This window comes from Vipera berus (assembly GCF_964194415.1).
Source record: "Vipera berus genome assembly, chromosome: 1".
NCBI lineage: Eukaryota > Metazoa > Chordata > Lepidosauria > Squamata > Viperidae > Vipera > Vipera berus.
The window spans coordinates 265,806,360-265,824,619 of record NC_138202.1 but is presented as its reverse complement, the minus strand read 5'-3'; the positions used below and the strand labels follow the sequence as shown (position 1 = coordinate 265,824,619).

General features: G+C 37.3%; 1 protein-coding gene across 1 annotated transcript in view; it reads left to right on the top strand.

Annotated features, from left to right (window-relative positions):
* MOXD1 (monooxygenase DBH like 1) overlaps window positions 1-18,260 on the top strand; it is a 48,373-nt gene that overhangs the window by 13,635 nt on the left and 16,478 nt on the right. Inside the window, exons 3-7 of the mRNA XM_081327559.1 lie at window positions 7-174; window positions 811-894; window positions 13,926-14,105; window positions 15,627-15,729; window positions 17,011-17,177. Coding sequence (XP_081183685.1) covers window positions 7-174; window positions 811-894; window positions 13,926-14,105; window positions 15,627-15,729; window positions 17,011-17,177 — 702 coding nt within the window. The remainder of the gene's footprint in view (window positions 1-6; window positions 175-810; window positions 895-13,925; window positions 14,106-15,626; window positions 15,730-17,010; window positions 17,178-18,260) is intronic.

The following is an 18,260-nucleotide window of genomic DNA, read 5'->3' as shown; positions in this document are numbered from 1 at the left end:
CTCCAGGAAAGCACAGTGCGAGTGATATGGGCCTATCATGACAAAGACTTTAAGAATGGAGGTCAAAATTACCATGGCATTAATCGTGGGACAAAGAGTCTTCGTTTATTGAACCCAGAGAAGAATGCTATTATCCCTCCCTCCCTGCCATATTTTGACTTGGCAAACCAAAACGTAAGTTACTTGGGTTAAATAATAATAATAATAATAATAATAATAATAATAATAATAATTAATAATAATAATAATAATAATAATAATAATAATAATAATAATAATAATAATAATAATAATAATAATAATAATAATAATAATAATAATAATAATAATAATTTTATTTATATACCACCCTTCTCCCGAAGGACTCAGGGCGGTGAACAGGGCAAACATATAAAAATACAAAGATACAAAAGTTAAAAAGAATTAAACACAATGCCCAGTTAAAATACGTTAAAAGCAATAATAAAACCCAAAACCCATCAGGCCAGGCTGGCTTGTTCGAATAAGTGAGTCTTCAGATTGCGTCGGAAGGAGCGAAGGTCGGGCGCCATCCGGAGCTCGACCGGCAACCGATTCCATAAATCCGGGGTGCCCACAGAGAAGGACCTCCCCCTGGGGGCCACCAGATGACATTCTCTGACCGGTGGCACCCTGAGGAGGCCCTCTCTGTGGGAACGCACAGGGTGGAGGGAAGTTGATGCCGGCAGCAGGTAAGTACCACGTAAGATGGGCAGAACTGTATGTTGAATTGTCTGAGGAAAAACAAACTTGATATTATATTAGTCTTTTCTTTCCATTTTATTAAAACAGGTGGCTATACCAGAACAAGACACGACCTACTGGTGTCAAATGTTTAAGATACCTACCCTGCATGAAAAACATCATGTCATAAAGGTATGTGATCTAGCTGGTGGTGTATATAAAACTTTCTGTTTGTAATTCCATTTCTTTCATGATGTGACTATGCACATACTCTGGGAGAAATATGCCTTAAGAATTAGAGCGTATTTATTGATCTGTAAACCAATCAGTACTGTTGCAATAGATTTCAGTTCTTACATCATGCCAATGATCTGATGTAATCTTGAATCCTAACTAAACATATTTTAATGAAGAATTTGACATGATACCTTTAGGGAAAATGCTAGCAACCAACAGCTTCTTCTAATTTGGATAAAAAATTGCAGTTTTGATGTTGCTGAAACAATTTACAAATCAGTTATTTCCCTGGATTTATTTTCAAGCTATTTCTAATAATAATTGTAAGACCAATGAACTGTGCTATTGTTATCACTATTATCATTTCCTTTTAACGCACATAGATAGCTAAATGTTCATTAATTTGGAGGGAAAATATTTGTCTTAACATAATTTTTCTACTTAGAGAACTCTTGATGCGTGTAAGTTTTGAAATCAAGCAAAAATAAATTCTAAGTTCATACAGATAAAAAAAATCAGTCATTGAACTAATTTTTTTGCTGTGGAACTTCTGAATTCGCACTGATGCCAGTAATAAAAATTCTCCCTTTTTTGCTATTACCTTTTCTTTGAATAAGAAGTGGAGGAAAGCCAATTCCCAGTCACATTTTGCATAAATCCTGGTTTTCTCCATTAATTAATAGGAATATGGGAGTAGGATCCATCTGTCGTTCAAGTAAGAAGCATTCTCCCATACATTCTCATGTACTGCTTCCAACCATATCCTACGGTTTTGGTTATCTGTCTTCTTTCAGCTACATTTTAGAACGTTTTTCTACATCAGGAGATCAGATGTAATTTTCTCAGAGTAATGTGGACTTGAGCTTGTCGATCAGATGGTCGGCAGTTTGGCGGGTCGAATCCTGAGTGCCGCGTAACAGAGTGAGCGCCTGTCCCATCTTCTGCCAACCTAGCAGTTCGAAAGCACGTAAAAATGCAAGTAGAAAAATAGGGACCACTACGATGGGAAGGTAACAGCATTCCTTGCGCCTTTGGTGTCTAGTCATGCCGGCCACATGACGACGGAGACGTCCTCGGACAAACGCTGGCTCTTCGGCTTGGAAACGGAGATGAGCACCGGCCCCTAGAGTCGGAAACGACTAGCACGCATGTGCGGGGGAACCTTTACCTTTACCTTTAATGTGGACTTAAGCTCATAGTTTGCATGTGGTACCTGTTTTGTTCATGAGGTTGAAGGTCTGCAATAAGGAAAGAGTCAAGCAAATGTGATGAGCAGTATATAAATTTGATAAATAAATAAATAGGAAGTATGAGAAGCTGCCACTTGACACAATGTACTGATTCAATGAAAGGGAAAGATGTTGATGATATACATTTATTTTCTTCACCCAGTCAAATTGCGGCAATCCTTATGTCCATATTTGATTGCAATCTGGTCACCAATCTTCCTTTAAAACCTGAGTATTTCCTGTTTTACAGAACTGATACATGGATTCTCTTAGCTGAAGTCATGTATTACTACATATAATTTTTTTTTCTGAGCATATATGTCATCTCTGAATAGAGAGGTTTGTTAGTCTTTCTGAAATTGTGGGTGTTTTGTGGATACTTAAGTACATTATTATAGTTTTATGGTTAAAAATCTTGTGGCAATCCATAGCTAATTCATTTTTCTTTTTTTTTTTATATTTATTTATGTTTACTAAAAGGGACGTGGTGGCTCAGTGGGTTAGGACGCTGAGCTTGTCGATCAGAAGGTCGGCAGTTTGGCGGGTCGAATCCCGAGTGCCGCGTAACAGAGTGAGCGCCTGTTACTTGTCCCAGCTTCTGCCCACCTAGCAGTTCGAAAGCACGTAAAAATGCAAGTAGAAAAATAGGGACCACTACGGTGGGAAGGTAACAGCGTTCCGTGCGCCTTTGGCGTCTAGTCATGCCGGCCACATGACCACGGAGACGTCCTCGGACAAACGCTGGCTCTTCGGCTATGAAACGGAGATGAGCACCGGCCCCTAGAGTCGGAAACGACTAGCACGCATGTGCGGGGGAACCTTTACCTTTACCTTTACCTTTACTATGTTTACTAAAATATGTGTACAAAATTAACAAAACAATATTTAAACTTAAAATTTAAAAATTAGAAAAGAGATATCCCCAAACAAACTAAAAAAGAAAGCCTTTCAATAAAAGATTTTCCAAAATTCTAACAACCATTTATTTCATTTACTTTATTTTATTTTTATCTTGCTGGTTTTTCCTCATATATACAATTCAGAGTGGCAAACATATATAATAACTCTTCTTCTTCCTATTTTCCCCCACCACAACAATTCTGTTAAGTGAGGCTGGGCTGAGAGAGAAACATGAGATTCAAGCAGATATAACATGTCTTTCAGAATTATTTGAATTATATGCTTTCATTTTGAATGAACAGCTCCAAGATCAGATGTTGCTAAGTAAATAAGAAATTCTTTGTAGATTATGAAGTTTTACAAATTTTGAGATCTGAGCTATATGTAGTCTTCATATAGTAGCCAATTCTTCTATATGCAGGGAAATTTGATTTGTGGCTAAGTAGGTTTTGCATTTTATTGCTTTGTTTACATAATTGATGCCAGAGGCAAAATTCCTTGCATATTATTTTTGCTGACACATGGTATTAAAGCCCTAGGTGTTCTAAAAGACAGGAAAGTACAAGCCCATGCCATATATTACACATTCAACTCAAAGCTTTCTAAAATGCTGCCTTTGATTTCATTTCATTTGATGATTGGAGATTCTTGTCTAAAGTAATTCATAATTGCAATATGATGATTGCCTCTCCAATCCCTTTTTTGGATCTCTCTTTATTTAAATAAACATGTGGAAGGTATAATTGCATGATGCTTATAGATATAGACAAAGGGAATTCATTAAGATAGAATAGATACATAGGAATCAACTGAATACCTGTATAAACAATTTTAAAAGCTTTGATTCCAGTTTGAGATGTGCTAACTCTGGAAAAAATAATGGTATTGTGTCTTTGGTACATAAGACATATGTGTTGAAAGATTTTTATTTTCCTTGCTCCCTCAAGCATAAAAAGTTTTAGTTCCCTAATCAAGCTTCAGGAATAAAGAGATAACCATAATTAAAAGTTAAGAAGAGATGGCCATGATTAAAGATTAAGAAGCTCTCCTTTCCTTATGTGTGTGTGTCTGGATATACACATCTGCATAATTATATACATATTTAAATACATGTTCACACGTACACTATCTAGAAACTCATAGAATCTTTAAAATAAATTGGAACTGAATAATCTGAAATCTGAAATTTTAATTCTAATTACAGATTTTGTTGGTTTTCTGTCTAAACAAGTTTTAAATAATAACCATTTCATTATGTTTAATTTGTCAGTCTATATCACCTTGTTGAATCAATGTTTTTTTAAAAAAGTTAATGGATTCTAAAAGCAAAATTGCAATTTCATTCCAATGTGAGATACAGTATATGAGGAATCCACATTTCACATTTCAAGGAAATATTAGCCTTTTCAGTTAGCACCTGATTCCAGATTGAATGATTCAAGTCAAGTAAAAAATTATTTTCCTTTCTCTGATAAAAAGAAAAGAAAAATATAAAATATGATTCAGTCAAAAGGTGTTTATCAAGAACTTAATTTCATAGCCCCAAATTGCAATCAGATGCCATGACTGAAAAATCTGATCACAATAAATGTCTTCATGGAGACATTATTATATTTTGCTTGACATGAATAAAAAGCTTGGTTTATTTCAGATTTTTGGAAACTATTCTTAAATTTCCAATCTAGTCTGCTCCTTTGGATTCTGTTCTCCATCCAATAACTGACAGTGTCCAATTTTGCCAAACTTTTTGAGATTAAATTAGTTCAGATAGTCATTCAAAGTACTTGGGCTTTTTACCTGTACCTAATAGTCAGGGACGTGGTGGCTCAGTGGGTTAGGACGCTGAGCTTGTCGATCAGAAGGTCGGCAGTTTGGCGGGTCGAATCCCGAGTGCCGCGTAACAGAGTGAGCGCCTGTTACTCGTCCCAGCTTCTGTCCACCTAGCAGTTCGAAAGCACGTAAAAATGCAAGTAGAAAAATAGGGACCACTACAGTGGGAAGGTAACAGCATTCCGTGCGCCTTTGGTGTCTAGTCATGCCAGCCACATGACCACGGAGACGTCCTCGGACAAACGCTGGCTCTTCGGCTATGAAATGGAGATGAGCACCGGCCCCTAGAGTCGGAAACGACTAGCATGCATGTGCGGGGGAACCTTTACCTTTAATAGCAAATACTTTTCCCCAGCCTTTCTTGTGCACCACCACTGTTCCATCCTTCCCATTCATATCCATAGTTTCTCCATTTTATTCTTTCTAACCCAATAAAAAGAATTGAAAAGACATTTTATAAAGAGTCTTAGGTACTGTCTGTCCACCAACAAGACAACTCACTGAAAACGACGACCAAATTTGGTACGGTTGACAAACCTGGCAAATGAATGATTTAATTAGAAAATGAGCAGAAGTTGCAAGGGGAAAAAAATCCCAAACATTCTCATGCACTCATATAGACAGGCCTTCCCTTCTTGTGGAGTTTTTCGCCCTTGGGGAGGCACAGACAGAGTCCAGGAGAGATGTGAAGAATCATTAGTAATAAATCCACCTCTCCCAAAGTTTTCACTGTATTGTCTTCATTGTTAATTTGTGTTCATTTTTTAGGGTTTGGATTATGGAGAGAGATGTATGTATATGAAGATTTCACTAAGGATTGTTATGATGGCAGAAGGTTTAGAAACCTGATATAGGAAAACCACTTAGAGAAGCAGATCAGAATGTTGACAACTGCTCAATTCTAAACTATCCCCACTCCTTTCTCCCAGCCCTCCTTCTTCCCAGTCGTATACAGACCTCTTGATTTTCCATGTGTACATACACACATGAACAGATTTATACAGCAGGAGGAGAAATGCACACATCACTCAGAGGTGCAACACACTCTTCGGTATAAAAAAGAAAATACAAAATAGTAAACAGCAATCTTGGGCCACCGGTGGCAAAGCATTAGAAGGAAACCTGGCCTGTGTTCTTCATGCTTTATCTTATTCTTCTTTTAGTTTCTGCTTTTGTATCCCCTTTGTCTTACTTCCCTTCTCTGTACTGCCACTTATGAGCATGCATATCTAACAATTTCTTCTAAATTTACAGTGATGCCAACCCTATATATAGTATTGAATTACAGAAGAGGAGCAAAACAGGAGAAAAAAACCCCACAATTGTCCCTATTTTTAATGCTTTGGAGTGAATCATAATGCAAACAATGGCTATTTAGAATTCTCCTTGTGAGGAGATTAGTGGGCAGTCAATCATGTAATATGCATTGTATACTTGATATGGATGAATTTCCTCTGATGTAAATGCAGCTGGAATAGGGGGCCCTTTGCATGTTACCCTAGCTTTGTGGGAACCATTGTTTTTATGGATGATTCTTTTGCAGCTGGGGTAACTCTTCCAGTGACATAAATACTGAGAGACAGAGGCACTGATTACATGAGATTTCCCTTGTATACCCTCCCGACATCAGGAAACTCCCAAATTTGCATTTATAACCAATATAACTGATCAATATTTAATATTCCATGAAGCTTAATAAGAATTTCAACGCTTGCATGATATTTGTGACTTGCTGTTTTAGTAGTTTTGCTTTCCATTGTGCAGATGTATTACATGTGTGTATTTCTTCTATATTTCAAGATGCAAATTATCAATCAGCAGTAATAAAGAACAAAACAGATACGGTGCTATTCAGCTGTCAGGTTTGCAAGAAACATCATAATCCCTCATTATTGGATATATAATTGTATTTCACAGTAGGTAAACCAATGCTAAAATGCTTTTTTTCAAGATGATCAAAACTTATTCAAATACTACTATAGTAGCTGATTAAGGAAACAAGCACTCTACATAAATATGATTTTCATATAGGTGTCCTTTGCATTATTCTTACTAAAATAGACATTCTCAAAGACTGATCACTGGTGATGTGCAGATAATCAATGGGTAGTCACCGTGGCGCCTCTACTGTAGGTTTATTTGCAATCAACTTCCTAGCTTTCACTCACTGTATCATCCTCTGTGTCTGCTGCAAGTCAGTTGATTCATAAAAATGAATCAGTGGTTGAAGGGTGATTCATTGCAAAATAGGAGTGATAATGAAAACAGCAATATGATTACAAACATTCATACAATTGTTAGCAGTGAACAGGCTTTGAGTGAGGTTTTGGCTGTGAATCCGTATGTATCCTATTAAGTAGAACTATGACTTTGCACTAGCTACCAAAAAGAAATATGAAGAGGGAATAAAACAATGATATCTAAAAATGGGGTTTCATTAGGCTGTAGATCTGCTCCCCCTTAGTTTTCAAATGCTAAATTAAAGAATGTTTTTTTTAAAAAAAATACACATTGCATTCAGAAATTTGGTTACAAGAGTAAAAATTATTACAAACTAAACTTAAAGAAAAAGGAGTAGTAATGAAGAATAAAAAGTGCAAAAAAGAAGAAAAGGTAAAAAGAATATAATAATGAAAATGAAAAGAAATATATAAAGAAGTGACTTGCAACTTTCATCACAAGCATACAAAAAATTATTATCTCTTCATCTCAAATCCCCTTCCTTATCTATAAGCAGATCCATAAATCATAACTTTTCAATCCTGGGTCAACAAAAAGTCCATAAAGGGTGGCCACAACTTTGGAAGAGAGAGACAGAGAGACAGACAGACAGACAGACAGACAGACAGACACACACACACACACACACAGAGAGAGAAAGAGAGACAGAGAGATACAGAGACAGAGAGACAGAGACAGAGAGAGAAGCCTTATTTTAATCTTGGTCAAATAAACTAACTTTATATTCCTTCCTTTTACTTTTAACAGACTTAATGTTTAATTCAATCAAATATTGTCATAGGATTTGATTTCTCTTCAATTCTTGTTCATCCTATTGAATAGATTTGTTCAAGGTTTTAACAAGCCTTTTTTGTAAATGCAATAAGGAAACATTTTCCAGATCATTCTCTTGGTTTATAATTTGTATTTCCTTTTTAATTGTTAAAATTTCAGCCAGTTTCTTTTGGCCTGTCATTTTTCTTTGTCAGATAAAATTTGTTCCACATCTGACATTCTTTCATTAACATCTTTTGGATATAGTCAGTCCATAGAAGCAGACATCATTGCTGAGAATGTTGAAATTATTGCTTCTAATTCTGGCTCCATTCTTCAACGATCTCCTTTAGTGTTTCCAATGTTTATGTCATCAAAAACATCTTTTATTTGTTTTTGTTTGTATTTTGCTTTCCTTCTGCTCAGAATGTTCTTTCTAAATCTTTATTTAGCTTTTTGTTGCTTATTTCAAATACTTTGAGTTCTTACACTTCTAATTAATCTTTCTCTTGTTCAGAGTTAAAGATAAAACTCGACCAATGACTTTTCAAACTTGTTGTTCTGAAGTCTCTAATAGCTTTAAGATGGCTAATAGATGGCAATTTGCAAAAGTGATTAGAAAGATGAATTTTTAATGCAATGGATCTTTATAATTGTGCAGAAGTTGTAGAATTTTTTTTTACTTCATAGGCAGAGACCCTGTAACATCTTTCATGTCAAGAGGTGTAAACCTGAGACAGCCTTCACCAACCTGCTGTTTTCTAGAAAAATGGATTCCCAGAGTTTCCAACCAGCTAACTGGGAACTATGGAAGCTGCAGTCTAATTTTCAAGGATATCAGGTTAAGGAACAATGATTTAAGGATCCAGATTCTCTTTGTCAGCAAATGTCTTATAGGATATCTTCTTACAAAATGGCACATCTTTGCATTAATGAATCTGTGAATGGCCTATTACTACTCTTGGCTCCTCCAGCTCTGACCATATACATATACATATACATATACATATACATATACATATACATATACATATACATATACATATACATATACATATACATATACATATACATATACATATACATATACATATACATATACATATACATATACATATACATATACATATACATATACATAAGACCTGAAGACCTGGCTCTTTGAGCTCTCGGGCCCAGGCTGAGGAGAAAATTTTAATTTGGGGTTTTTAATGTACAGGGTGAATTTAATACTTTTTAACTGGTTTTAACTTTTGTATGTTTTGATTTTTAATTCCCTGTAAACCGCCCTGAGTCCTCAGGGAAAGGGCGGTATACAAATACAACTAAATAAATAAATAAATAAATAAATATACATATGGCTTTTAGCAATCTTGAGCTGACTCAGCTTAAAGTTCCTATGTCACAAACATGTTATTGTGCAGTTTTACTGGAACACATTCTTTAGCTAATTGGAGTTGTTGGAGAGACACTAAATATTGCCTGGTGCTATAAGAATTGTAAATGTGCTCACACTTGAAACCCTAGGAGAAAACAGTGAGAAGCATTCATTCCAGCCCAACGGTTGAACCATTTTCCAGAATTTCTGGGCTATACATTTTCAGACTTAAGAAAGAAATATACAGATCCTAGAGAACGTAGGTCCTCCTTTTATGCTTTCCATTCTCACTGCTTCCTAAATTTTAATTAATTTGTCTTGATAAACTTCTTTTCAAATATCCATTAATTGCCCTTCCTGCAATCACTTCCTCCTGCTTTTTCTTCACATGTACATTCATTGCTAGATTTGAATTTTACTGTGGTATAACATCATTTAACATCTTTTAACTCATGGCTGTTACAAGTCATTGTCAAGGTTGTTCGTTATATACTAAGTTGTCTGGAAATCTATGTTAGCACACTAGTGAAAGCTTTTAGACTTGCCTTCTTAAAATTGATTTTCCTGTCAACTATTCTAGCTCATATGTGGTAAAGTACTATAAATATCAGGAATGTAAGTGGTTTCCCTTTGAAAACCAAGTTAATTAATCAAAGGTCTTAATTACTTCTGAAAACATGCAAATACAGGCTCAAAAAACATTTCAATGAGAAATAATACAGGGTTGAGTTTAGTTCAACTAAACACAACTCAGAAAGGAGAGGAAGTTCCAAGCTGCCTAAATTAAGAAGATATTTGCAAAAAAACATCTGAAATACACATGTCAATGGTCTTCCGTATGAATACATGCCATCTATAATTGAGGGTAGCGTTATAAAAAGAAGTAGCAGTTTAACTTTCAGTGACTGGAACTGTAAGATCTGGCAAGACAGTTGTCAATGCTTTATTTCAAATATTTATCTGAGAAAATGGGGAGGGGGCTAGACTGTGTGGGGCTGGAAAATCTAGCAATTTATTTGTAAATCTAAAAGCAGGCCTAGTATAGCTGTGACTGGGGTTTGAATGTGGGCTTTGATTTTACCGTTAATTCAACCATGAATATGCATGAACTACACACATATAAATTATGTCACCACCTTGTGGGTAGAGACTATGATGTAGAAACTACAGGTGAATGTTCTACAGTAGTCCTCAACTTACAACTGGACACTTAATGACCGTTTGCATTTATTATGGCCATTTTCCTTCTGTCGAGATTGCCGCGTTCACTTAAAGATACCTGCCCAAAAGGTCATAAAATCACTTCCGGTCATGTGGGCACCTCTATTTAGAATGAAATGAAATACTGAGATTGAGCTGATGTCACTCAATTGGCCACTCCTTTTGTGAATGTGATACGTCTGAGTGATACATCTGATGCTTCTCAGTGGAGTTCTGCTCCACATGTTTTCCCCCAGCAACAATCCTGTAAGATGGATTGGACTGAGAGAGAAAATGACTAGCCCAAGGCTACCCACCCTTTCCTGACTAAGGTGGGACTAGAACTCACAGTCTCCTGGTTTCCAGCCTGGTGGCTTAGACCAGTGGCTCCCAACCTTTTCTATACCCTGCACCCCTAGAATGGTTCTGAGATATTCTTACACCCCTTAAAGGTAAAGGTAAAGGTTCCCCCGCACATGCGTGCTAGTTGTTTCCGACTCTAGGGGCCGGTGCTCATCTCCGTTTCAAAGCCGAAGAGCCAGCGCTTGTCCGAGGACCTCTCCATGGCACACGGAGCGCTGTTACCTTCCCACCGTAGTGGTCCCTATTTTTCTACTTGCATTTTTACGTGCTTTCGAACTGCTAGGTTGGCAGAAGCTGGGACGAGTAACAGGCGCTCACTCTGTTACGCGGCACTCGGGATTCGACCCGCCAAACTGCTGACCTTCTGTTCGACAAGCTCAGCGTCCTAACCCACTTACAAAATTCTAAATAACGGCAACGAATTATGCATATATATGCTGTAATTTTGAAAACCCAAGTTTTTGCATCCCCTGGAATATCATCTGTCACCCCCCAGGGGGTGCAAGAACCGTCAGTTGGGAACCCCTGCACTAGACCAAACTTTCCTGGGGGATTATGAATACTTTCATCATTGTTTTCTGAATGCATAATATTTGTCACTGTTACCTAATTTGGACACATATCTGATTGAAAACAGAGGAGCAATTCAGAAATATAACCTGGAGAAAGTCCCACGTTGATGACCTTAAGTCTCTTTTTTCATATTGCTTATTCTACATGTGATACAAATCGGAAATGCATGTAAGATGAATGTAATCAAGTGCCTAAATGAAAAGTGCATCTGGATATTCAATTGTAACCCAACTATGAATGTAGGTGAAAGGCAAGAGTTGCTTTACTTGGCATTGTTTGATCATAACAGTAGACACACAGCTAACCAAAATTTGTGAGAGCTACGTGTCTTTCTGTTGTTCTCCAATTTATTCTATGCTGCTACTGAATTTCTTTTAAACCTATGAAGACAGGACAGATAGACGTTCCTATGTTATTTAGAGTTTTGCTATACAAGACAATTTTCCTTAACGAGATAGAGTTTTCCTAGACAATGTTTCTTTAATATTTTTTTAAAAAAAACTGGATAAGGTTGGATGTGAATAATGCTGTCTTATAAAATATAAGAATGATTATTAAAGTCACCTACAAGATTTCATAGTAGCAGGGCTTTTTTGGTCACAGAACGCCCAGAATTGAGTTCCGACACCTTTTTTGAATGGAGCATTGTAGGGTAGGCAAGGTGGGTTGTATGACATGTGTGAGTTCTGGCACTTTTTTTATAGTATGTAAAAAAAGCACTGCATAGTAGTGTATGCTACTATATAGTATAGAAAAATCCTATTTTTCTCTCTTTCTCAGTTTTTGCAGGTAATTTAAAAAAATACATGTATATTACTTGTGTATATTTGTGTGCAACATAAGATAGGAAATTTTGTTATTACTACTTTTCCCAAGTATTCAAAGTAGTTCTTCAATTCATATATTTATTATCTAGAATGATTATTCTAGCTATCAATATTGCTAACTTATAAAACCTACCAAATGGTCTCAGAGAAAGAGAGTTACTCATAAAAACCTTTGCATTTGGTGCGAAGGGAGGAGATTTTTCTTTTCATAAAATATGAGCAGCAAAATAATTACTGGAATCTTAATGTTTAAGGAACTGGGAATGAAAGCATGTGAATAACCAACTTTGAAGATAGTTGTTTTTTAAAAAATATTGTGGCAAAAAGCATAACAACTGCTAGTGTCCTAAAGAGGCAGGTGGCTGTTGCACAAGTTTGGACAAGTGTCCCATTTATTTCAAGCAGAGATCAGTAGAACATTCCCATAACCTTTACACTGATTCCTTTTTTATTCTGTTTAGATGTTCTGAGTTCTTTTGGATTCTCACCCTTTAAAAATTCCATTTCACATCATGCGTGGGTGGATTTGTTTATATTTCCTCCACCATAGCATTCAGTAACAAAAGCACCATGCATTTTATGGCAGCTTGACTGCAGCTTTCATCTAAGTTTGCCCTTTTCTTTCTTTTTCTTTTTCTGGATCATACACATTTTATTTTATACGGGAAAGCATGAAGGATTAGAAAACAATATCACGCTGGGATACAATTAGAAATTACATACTTGGCATTAAACACTGATTGCAGTGCAATTTTGCCTACATAGCAAGCAAATTTGAAACCTTAATAATTCAGACAGATCAAATTGAAAGAGCTGGAAGGCCTTACTCTAAATCCTTTCACAGGCTCCAGGACTGAGTGATATTAGAGAAGTCTTGCTAGCAGTTCTAAAAACTGCATAATTCGACATCATCATATCTTACCTGTATTGCAGTCCCACTTTCAGCATGCAACCCTGTCTTATAGTTATGGTTGTATCCAATGTTTGGATTACCAACTCTGGCCCTTCCCCTCCAAGCATCAGAAATCTGAAAGTTGTAATTGAAAATACATAGAAAGTACTAGATCAGGTCTGATTGTCTAATATATAAATAGAGTCCCTTGGATTGCAAGGAGATCAAATCAGTCAATCTTAAAGGAAATCAATCCTGACTGTTTTTGGAAGGACAGATACTGAAGCTGAAGCTCAAATACTTTGGCCACCTAATAAGAAAGGACTGATTAGAAAAGTCACTGATGTTGGGAAAGATTGAAGGCCCAAGGAGAAGAGGACAGCAGAGGATGAGATACTTAGCTATTTCATCGACTCAATGAACATTTGGGCAAACTCTGGGAGACAATGTAGTACATGGAGGCCTGGCATGCTACGGTCTGTAAGGTTGCCAAGAGTTGGACAGGGCTTAGTCACTGAACAACAAGGATGTTTGTGCAATTTGTATGTTGGCTTCTTCATATCACCATTTAAGCCAGGGGTCTTCAAACATGGCCCTTTGATGACTTGTGGACTTCAACTCCCAGAATTCCTCAGCCAGTGTGCCTGAAGTCCACAAGTCATCAAAGGGCCGAGTTTGAAGACCCCTGCTTTAAGCATTTTGAGAAATTATTATTGAAAGCAATTAATGAATGACTTAATGTTTTAACTGGGAACTGATACGCTTCAAATGCTTCTAATATTCTCTTATTACATTGACAGGTCGAACCCCTCATTCAGAAGGGTCATGAGGGTATAGTGCACCACATTCTTCTCTATCAGTGTAGTAGCAGTCTGAATGATAGTGTTCTGGACTATGGCCATGAGTGCTATCACCCAAACATGCCTGATTCCTTTCTCACCTGTCAAACAGTCATTTTTGCTTGGGCTATTGGAGGAGAGGTAAGATAAATTCCTATTTAAATGTCTTTATCATCAAATAATGTAAAGTTTCCTTCAATTCGTGCGAGAATTTGGGGGGCCGCATAATTGCAGGGGGGGTGTTGGAATTTTTAGCAGGATTTTGCCATTCTCTTCTTCTAAGACTCTTTGAGTTCATAGTTTAGCCAAAAACTCTGAACTTCTTAAGTGGTTTTCACATCCAAGTGCTAAGTAAAGGCTCCCTGTTTAGCTTCTAAAATTAGCCAAATTTGGCGCAATGCTAAATTCATTCTTTACAATAAATGCTTTTTAAGGTTTTTTTTAAAAAATTAACTGAGTGATTACAGAACTATTATATTTTAATTGGGGGAGCAAACTTGATGTTTTGAAAGATAAACAAAATCAAAATCATAATGTAAGGTTATTATATATAATGTAATTGACTTTATTATTTTAAAATGAATACTTGTACCTCTTGCTTTGCTGCATCAATATGATGATCAATTAGGCTGGATATGGTAATAAACAGGTAGTCCTCAACTTACAGCCATTCATTTAGTAACCGTTTGAAGTTACACTGGTGATTCATTTAACAACTGTGTCAAGAAAGGTTGTAAAATGGGAAAAGGTGACTTACAGTATGATTCTTTTTTGCACTTACGACTAATGCACCATCCCCATGGTCATGTGATCAAAATTTGGACAGTTGGCAACTGGCATGTACTTATGACGGTTGCAGTGTCCTGGGGTCACGTGATCACCTTTTTGTGATCTTCTAGCAAGCAAAGTCAATGGGGAAGCCAGATTTACTTAACAACTGTGTTACTAATTTAACAATGGCAGTGATTCATTTAACAACTGTGTCAAGAAAGGTTGTAAAATGGGAAAAACTCACTTGGCAACTGACTCGCTTAGCAACAGGAATGTTGGGCTCAGTTGTGCTCTTAAGTCGAGAGCTACCTGTAGTGGGTGGACCAAACTGAATAATGTTAAAAAAAATTAATATACTTGGCAGATTCTTAGTTTTCCTTGGCCCTGTATTTGCTCTTTTAGTATTTTTCCTTGATACAGGAAACTGTTTCTTAATTTTCATCTTTGCTAGCAACAAGTATGCATCTTTAAGTAGAATAGTAATGCTCTTTCATTGTCTTTCTTATTTACTTTTCCATTTATTCTTTTTCTTTTCTTTGTTTTTATTACTGTACAAAATTCATTAATGATTTATTTTTAAAAGCATAGCAATACATGATTACCAATTGTTTTCTGTTGAAAAAAGTGTCCATATAATACAGAAATGCAAACATATAATAGTATAATATAAATAAACCCACCAAACTGGTAAATATGCACACAAGGCAAAAAAATCCAAAAGCACGTATGTGCTTGCTGTTAACATATGCTTGCTTTGATTTGAGCCAATTCTAGGGATTTGATTTCTTTATAAAATTATATCGGTAAAATTATAAATATATAGTTAAAATTAGATTTAAATATTTAAACTGTTGAATCGGTTTTCTTATATTGAAATGTTTTCAATCTCAGGGTTTTATCTATCCTCCTCATGTTGGCTTATCCATTGGAACAGCATTAGACCCTCAATATGTTCTAATGGAAGTCCATTATGATAATCCTTCATATATGGAAGGTATGTTTTTTCACCTATCGAAATGTGTTGAATGTTTATGTTTCTTACAAATCATATATCTTGCCGGGTATCTACATCTGATACAACTGTACTTCCTTAATGCCAACAATTCATAAATCTAGACATCAGGATTTTAAGTGAGATGTTTATGAATAAAATCACTATTTTTGCGCTGAGACTATTTCAAAAGAAGTCAGGAATATTTATTTTCTAAGCTAGCTAGCTAGTTATCCTGATAATTATAAGTCTGTTTTGATTGTTTATTTTTGTGCTTTTGAGTCTTTCTTGGTTACGGATGGCAACATGGAAAATCCACACAGTGTTCATTTTACCAAACTGGCTCTCACCCATAAAACTATAAAAGTAATCATTTCATTTCTCTTTGGGTTCTTTGAAAGCTATGCTATGAATATGTCTTGGGATGTCATGACGCAAATCCATGACTTATGTTTTTCCATTCAGTGCTAGGATGTAAATATAACAAGCCAGTCATACAACATACATTCACTATCATAGTTTGTAACAGATGCTTATGTCTATATTATATGTGTATGGGTCTTAGGAAATATGACCATTTTGAGGGGGAAAATGGATAGGACTGAATGCTACATTGCCTATGCCATGGAAATAGATGCATTATGATTTAAAGGTAGAAGTGGCTGCACTGTTTACCCTTGAACAACGGTGGGATTTTCAGTAGATGTTTTGTTAAGAGTGACACCTTCTCTACTTTGATGAACTATCTGTACCCAGATTTCTTTCATGGCAGCCAAGGCAGTTCACAACTCACCCTCTCCTAGCATGCCTTGATTGGCATGTCAGGGAGGCCTTCCAAAGAAGATATAATAAGTCAAAGTCAAAACTGAGTGGACAAAACATAAATTAGTCTCTCGTGAATTTTTTTTTTGGGGAGCCTGCTACAAATGAGCTATGCATGCAGAGATACATTTCTGTACTGAAAGACTTCTCACAAGAACTGTGCAACAACTGGGTTATAGACTGCATTAGAAAACTGCCCATCTGGAAAAGCCCCAACAGAGGTAATAAAACTGAGCATAAAGGTTTGTGCTGGTCAAAAAGTCTAGACATTCATTTTTATTTCCCTGGATTTTTGGAGAGTTTGCTTCATTTGCTGTTTTGAAGAATTCTATAACCTGATAATTTCTTCTTCTCCTTGGTTTTATGGCTATGGCCTAATTGACAACTAGGTTCCAAAAGCAACTTCAGCCAATAGGCTATTTTATGCTGAGTTATAACGGGCAATTGCTCTTTTGTTTCTAGGTATGATTGATAACTCTGGACTGAGGCTGTTTTATACTGCAGATTTAAGGAGATACGATGCTGGAGTTATTGAAGCAGGGCTTTGGGTCAGTCTGTTCCACAACATCCCACCAGGCATGCCTGAATTCATGTCAGAGGGCCACTGTACTCTGGAGTGTCTAGAAGAAGTATGTTTCCTGACCAGTTGCAACTGGTTGTGATTCTGTGCCTTTTATTGAAAATAGGCAGTCTAAAAAACTTTTTGTCTGAAAGAACGGTATGTATTATTTCAGCAGTCCTGGACCAACAACTGGCATTTTATTTATTTTTTTATTTATTTTATTTGTTTTTATATACCGCCCTTCTCCCGAGGGACTCGGGGCGGTGTACAGAGTAAGGTAGGTATACAGTTGAACAATAGTAAAAAACAGTAGTAAAAACAACTGAGACCCCAAGAGCTATCAGGCCAGGCCGGACTGCTGGAACAGGTAAGTTTTTAAATCGCGCCGGAAACTGCGGAGGTCGGGGGCCATCCGGATTTCGGTAGGCAAGCAGTTCCAGAGGGCTGGCGCACCCACTGAGAATGCCCTCCCCCTGGGGGCCACCAGCCGACATTCCTTGAGCGGTGGCACCCTGAGGAGGCCCTCTCTGTGGGAGCGCACAGGACGGAGGGGTGTTGACGTTGGCAGAAGGTGCTCCCGTAGGTAGTCCGGACCCATGCCATGAAGGGCTTTGTATGTCATTGTTAGCACCTTGAATTTCACTCGGAAGGCAACCGGAAGCCAGTGCAGCTCACGGAGGAGAGGTGTGATATGGGAGTATCGGGAGGCCCCCAAAAGTGTCCGTGCAGCTGCACTCTGCACCAGTTGAAGCTTCCGAGTGGCTCTCAAGGGCAGCCCCATGTAGAGAGCGTTACAGTAGTCAAGGCGAGAGGTCACAAGTGCATGGGTGACTGTACGTAAGGCATCCAGGTCCAGATAAGGTCGTAGTTGGCGCACCAGTCGAACCCGGGAGAAGGCCCCCTTGGTCACAGCTCCTATGTGATCTTCCAAGGATAGCTGTGAGTCTAGGAGGACACCCAGGTTGCGGGCCCTATCAACAGGGGGTAATAACTCATCCCCGATGTTAAGGGATGGAATGTTCTGAGTATCCTGGCTTGCCGGTATGTACAGCCATTCAGTCTTGTCCGGGTTGAGTTGAAGCCTGTTCCTCCCCATCCATTCCCGGACCGCTTTCAGGCAACGGGACATCACGTCGAGGGCATCACTGAT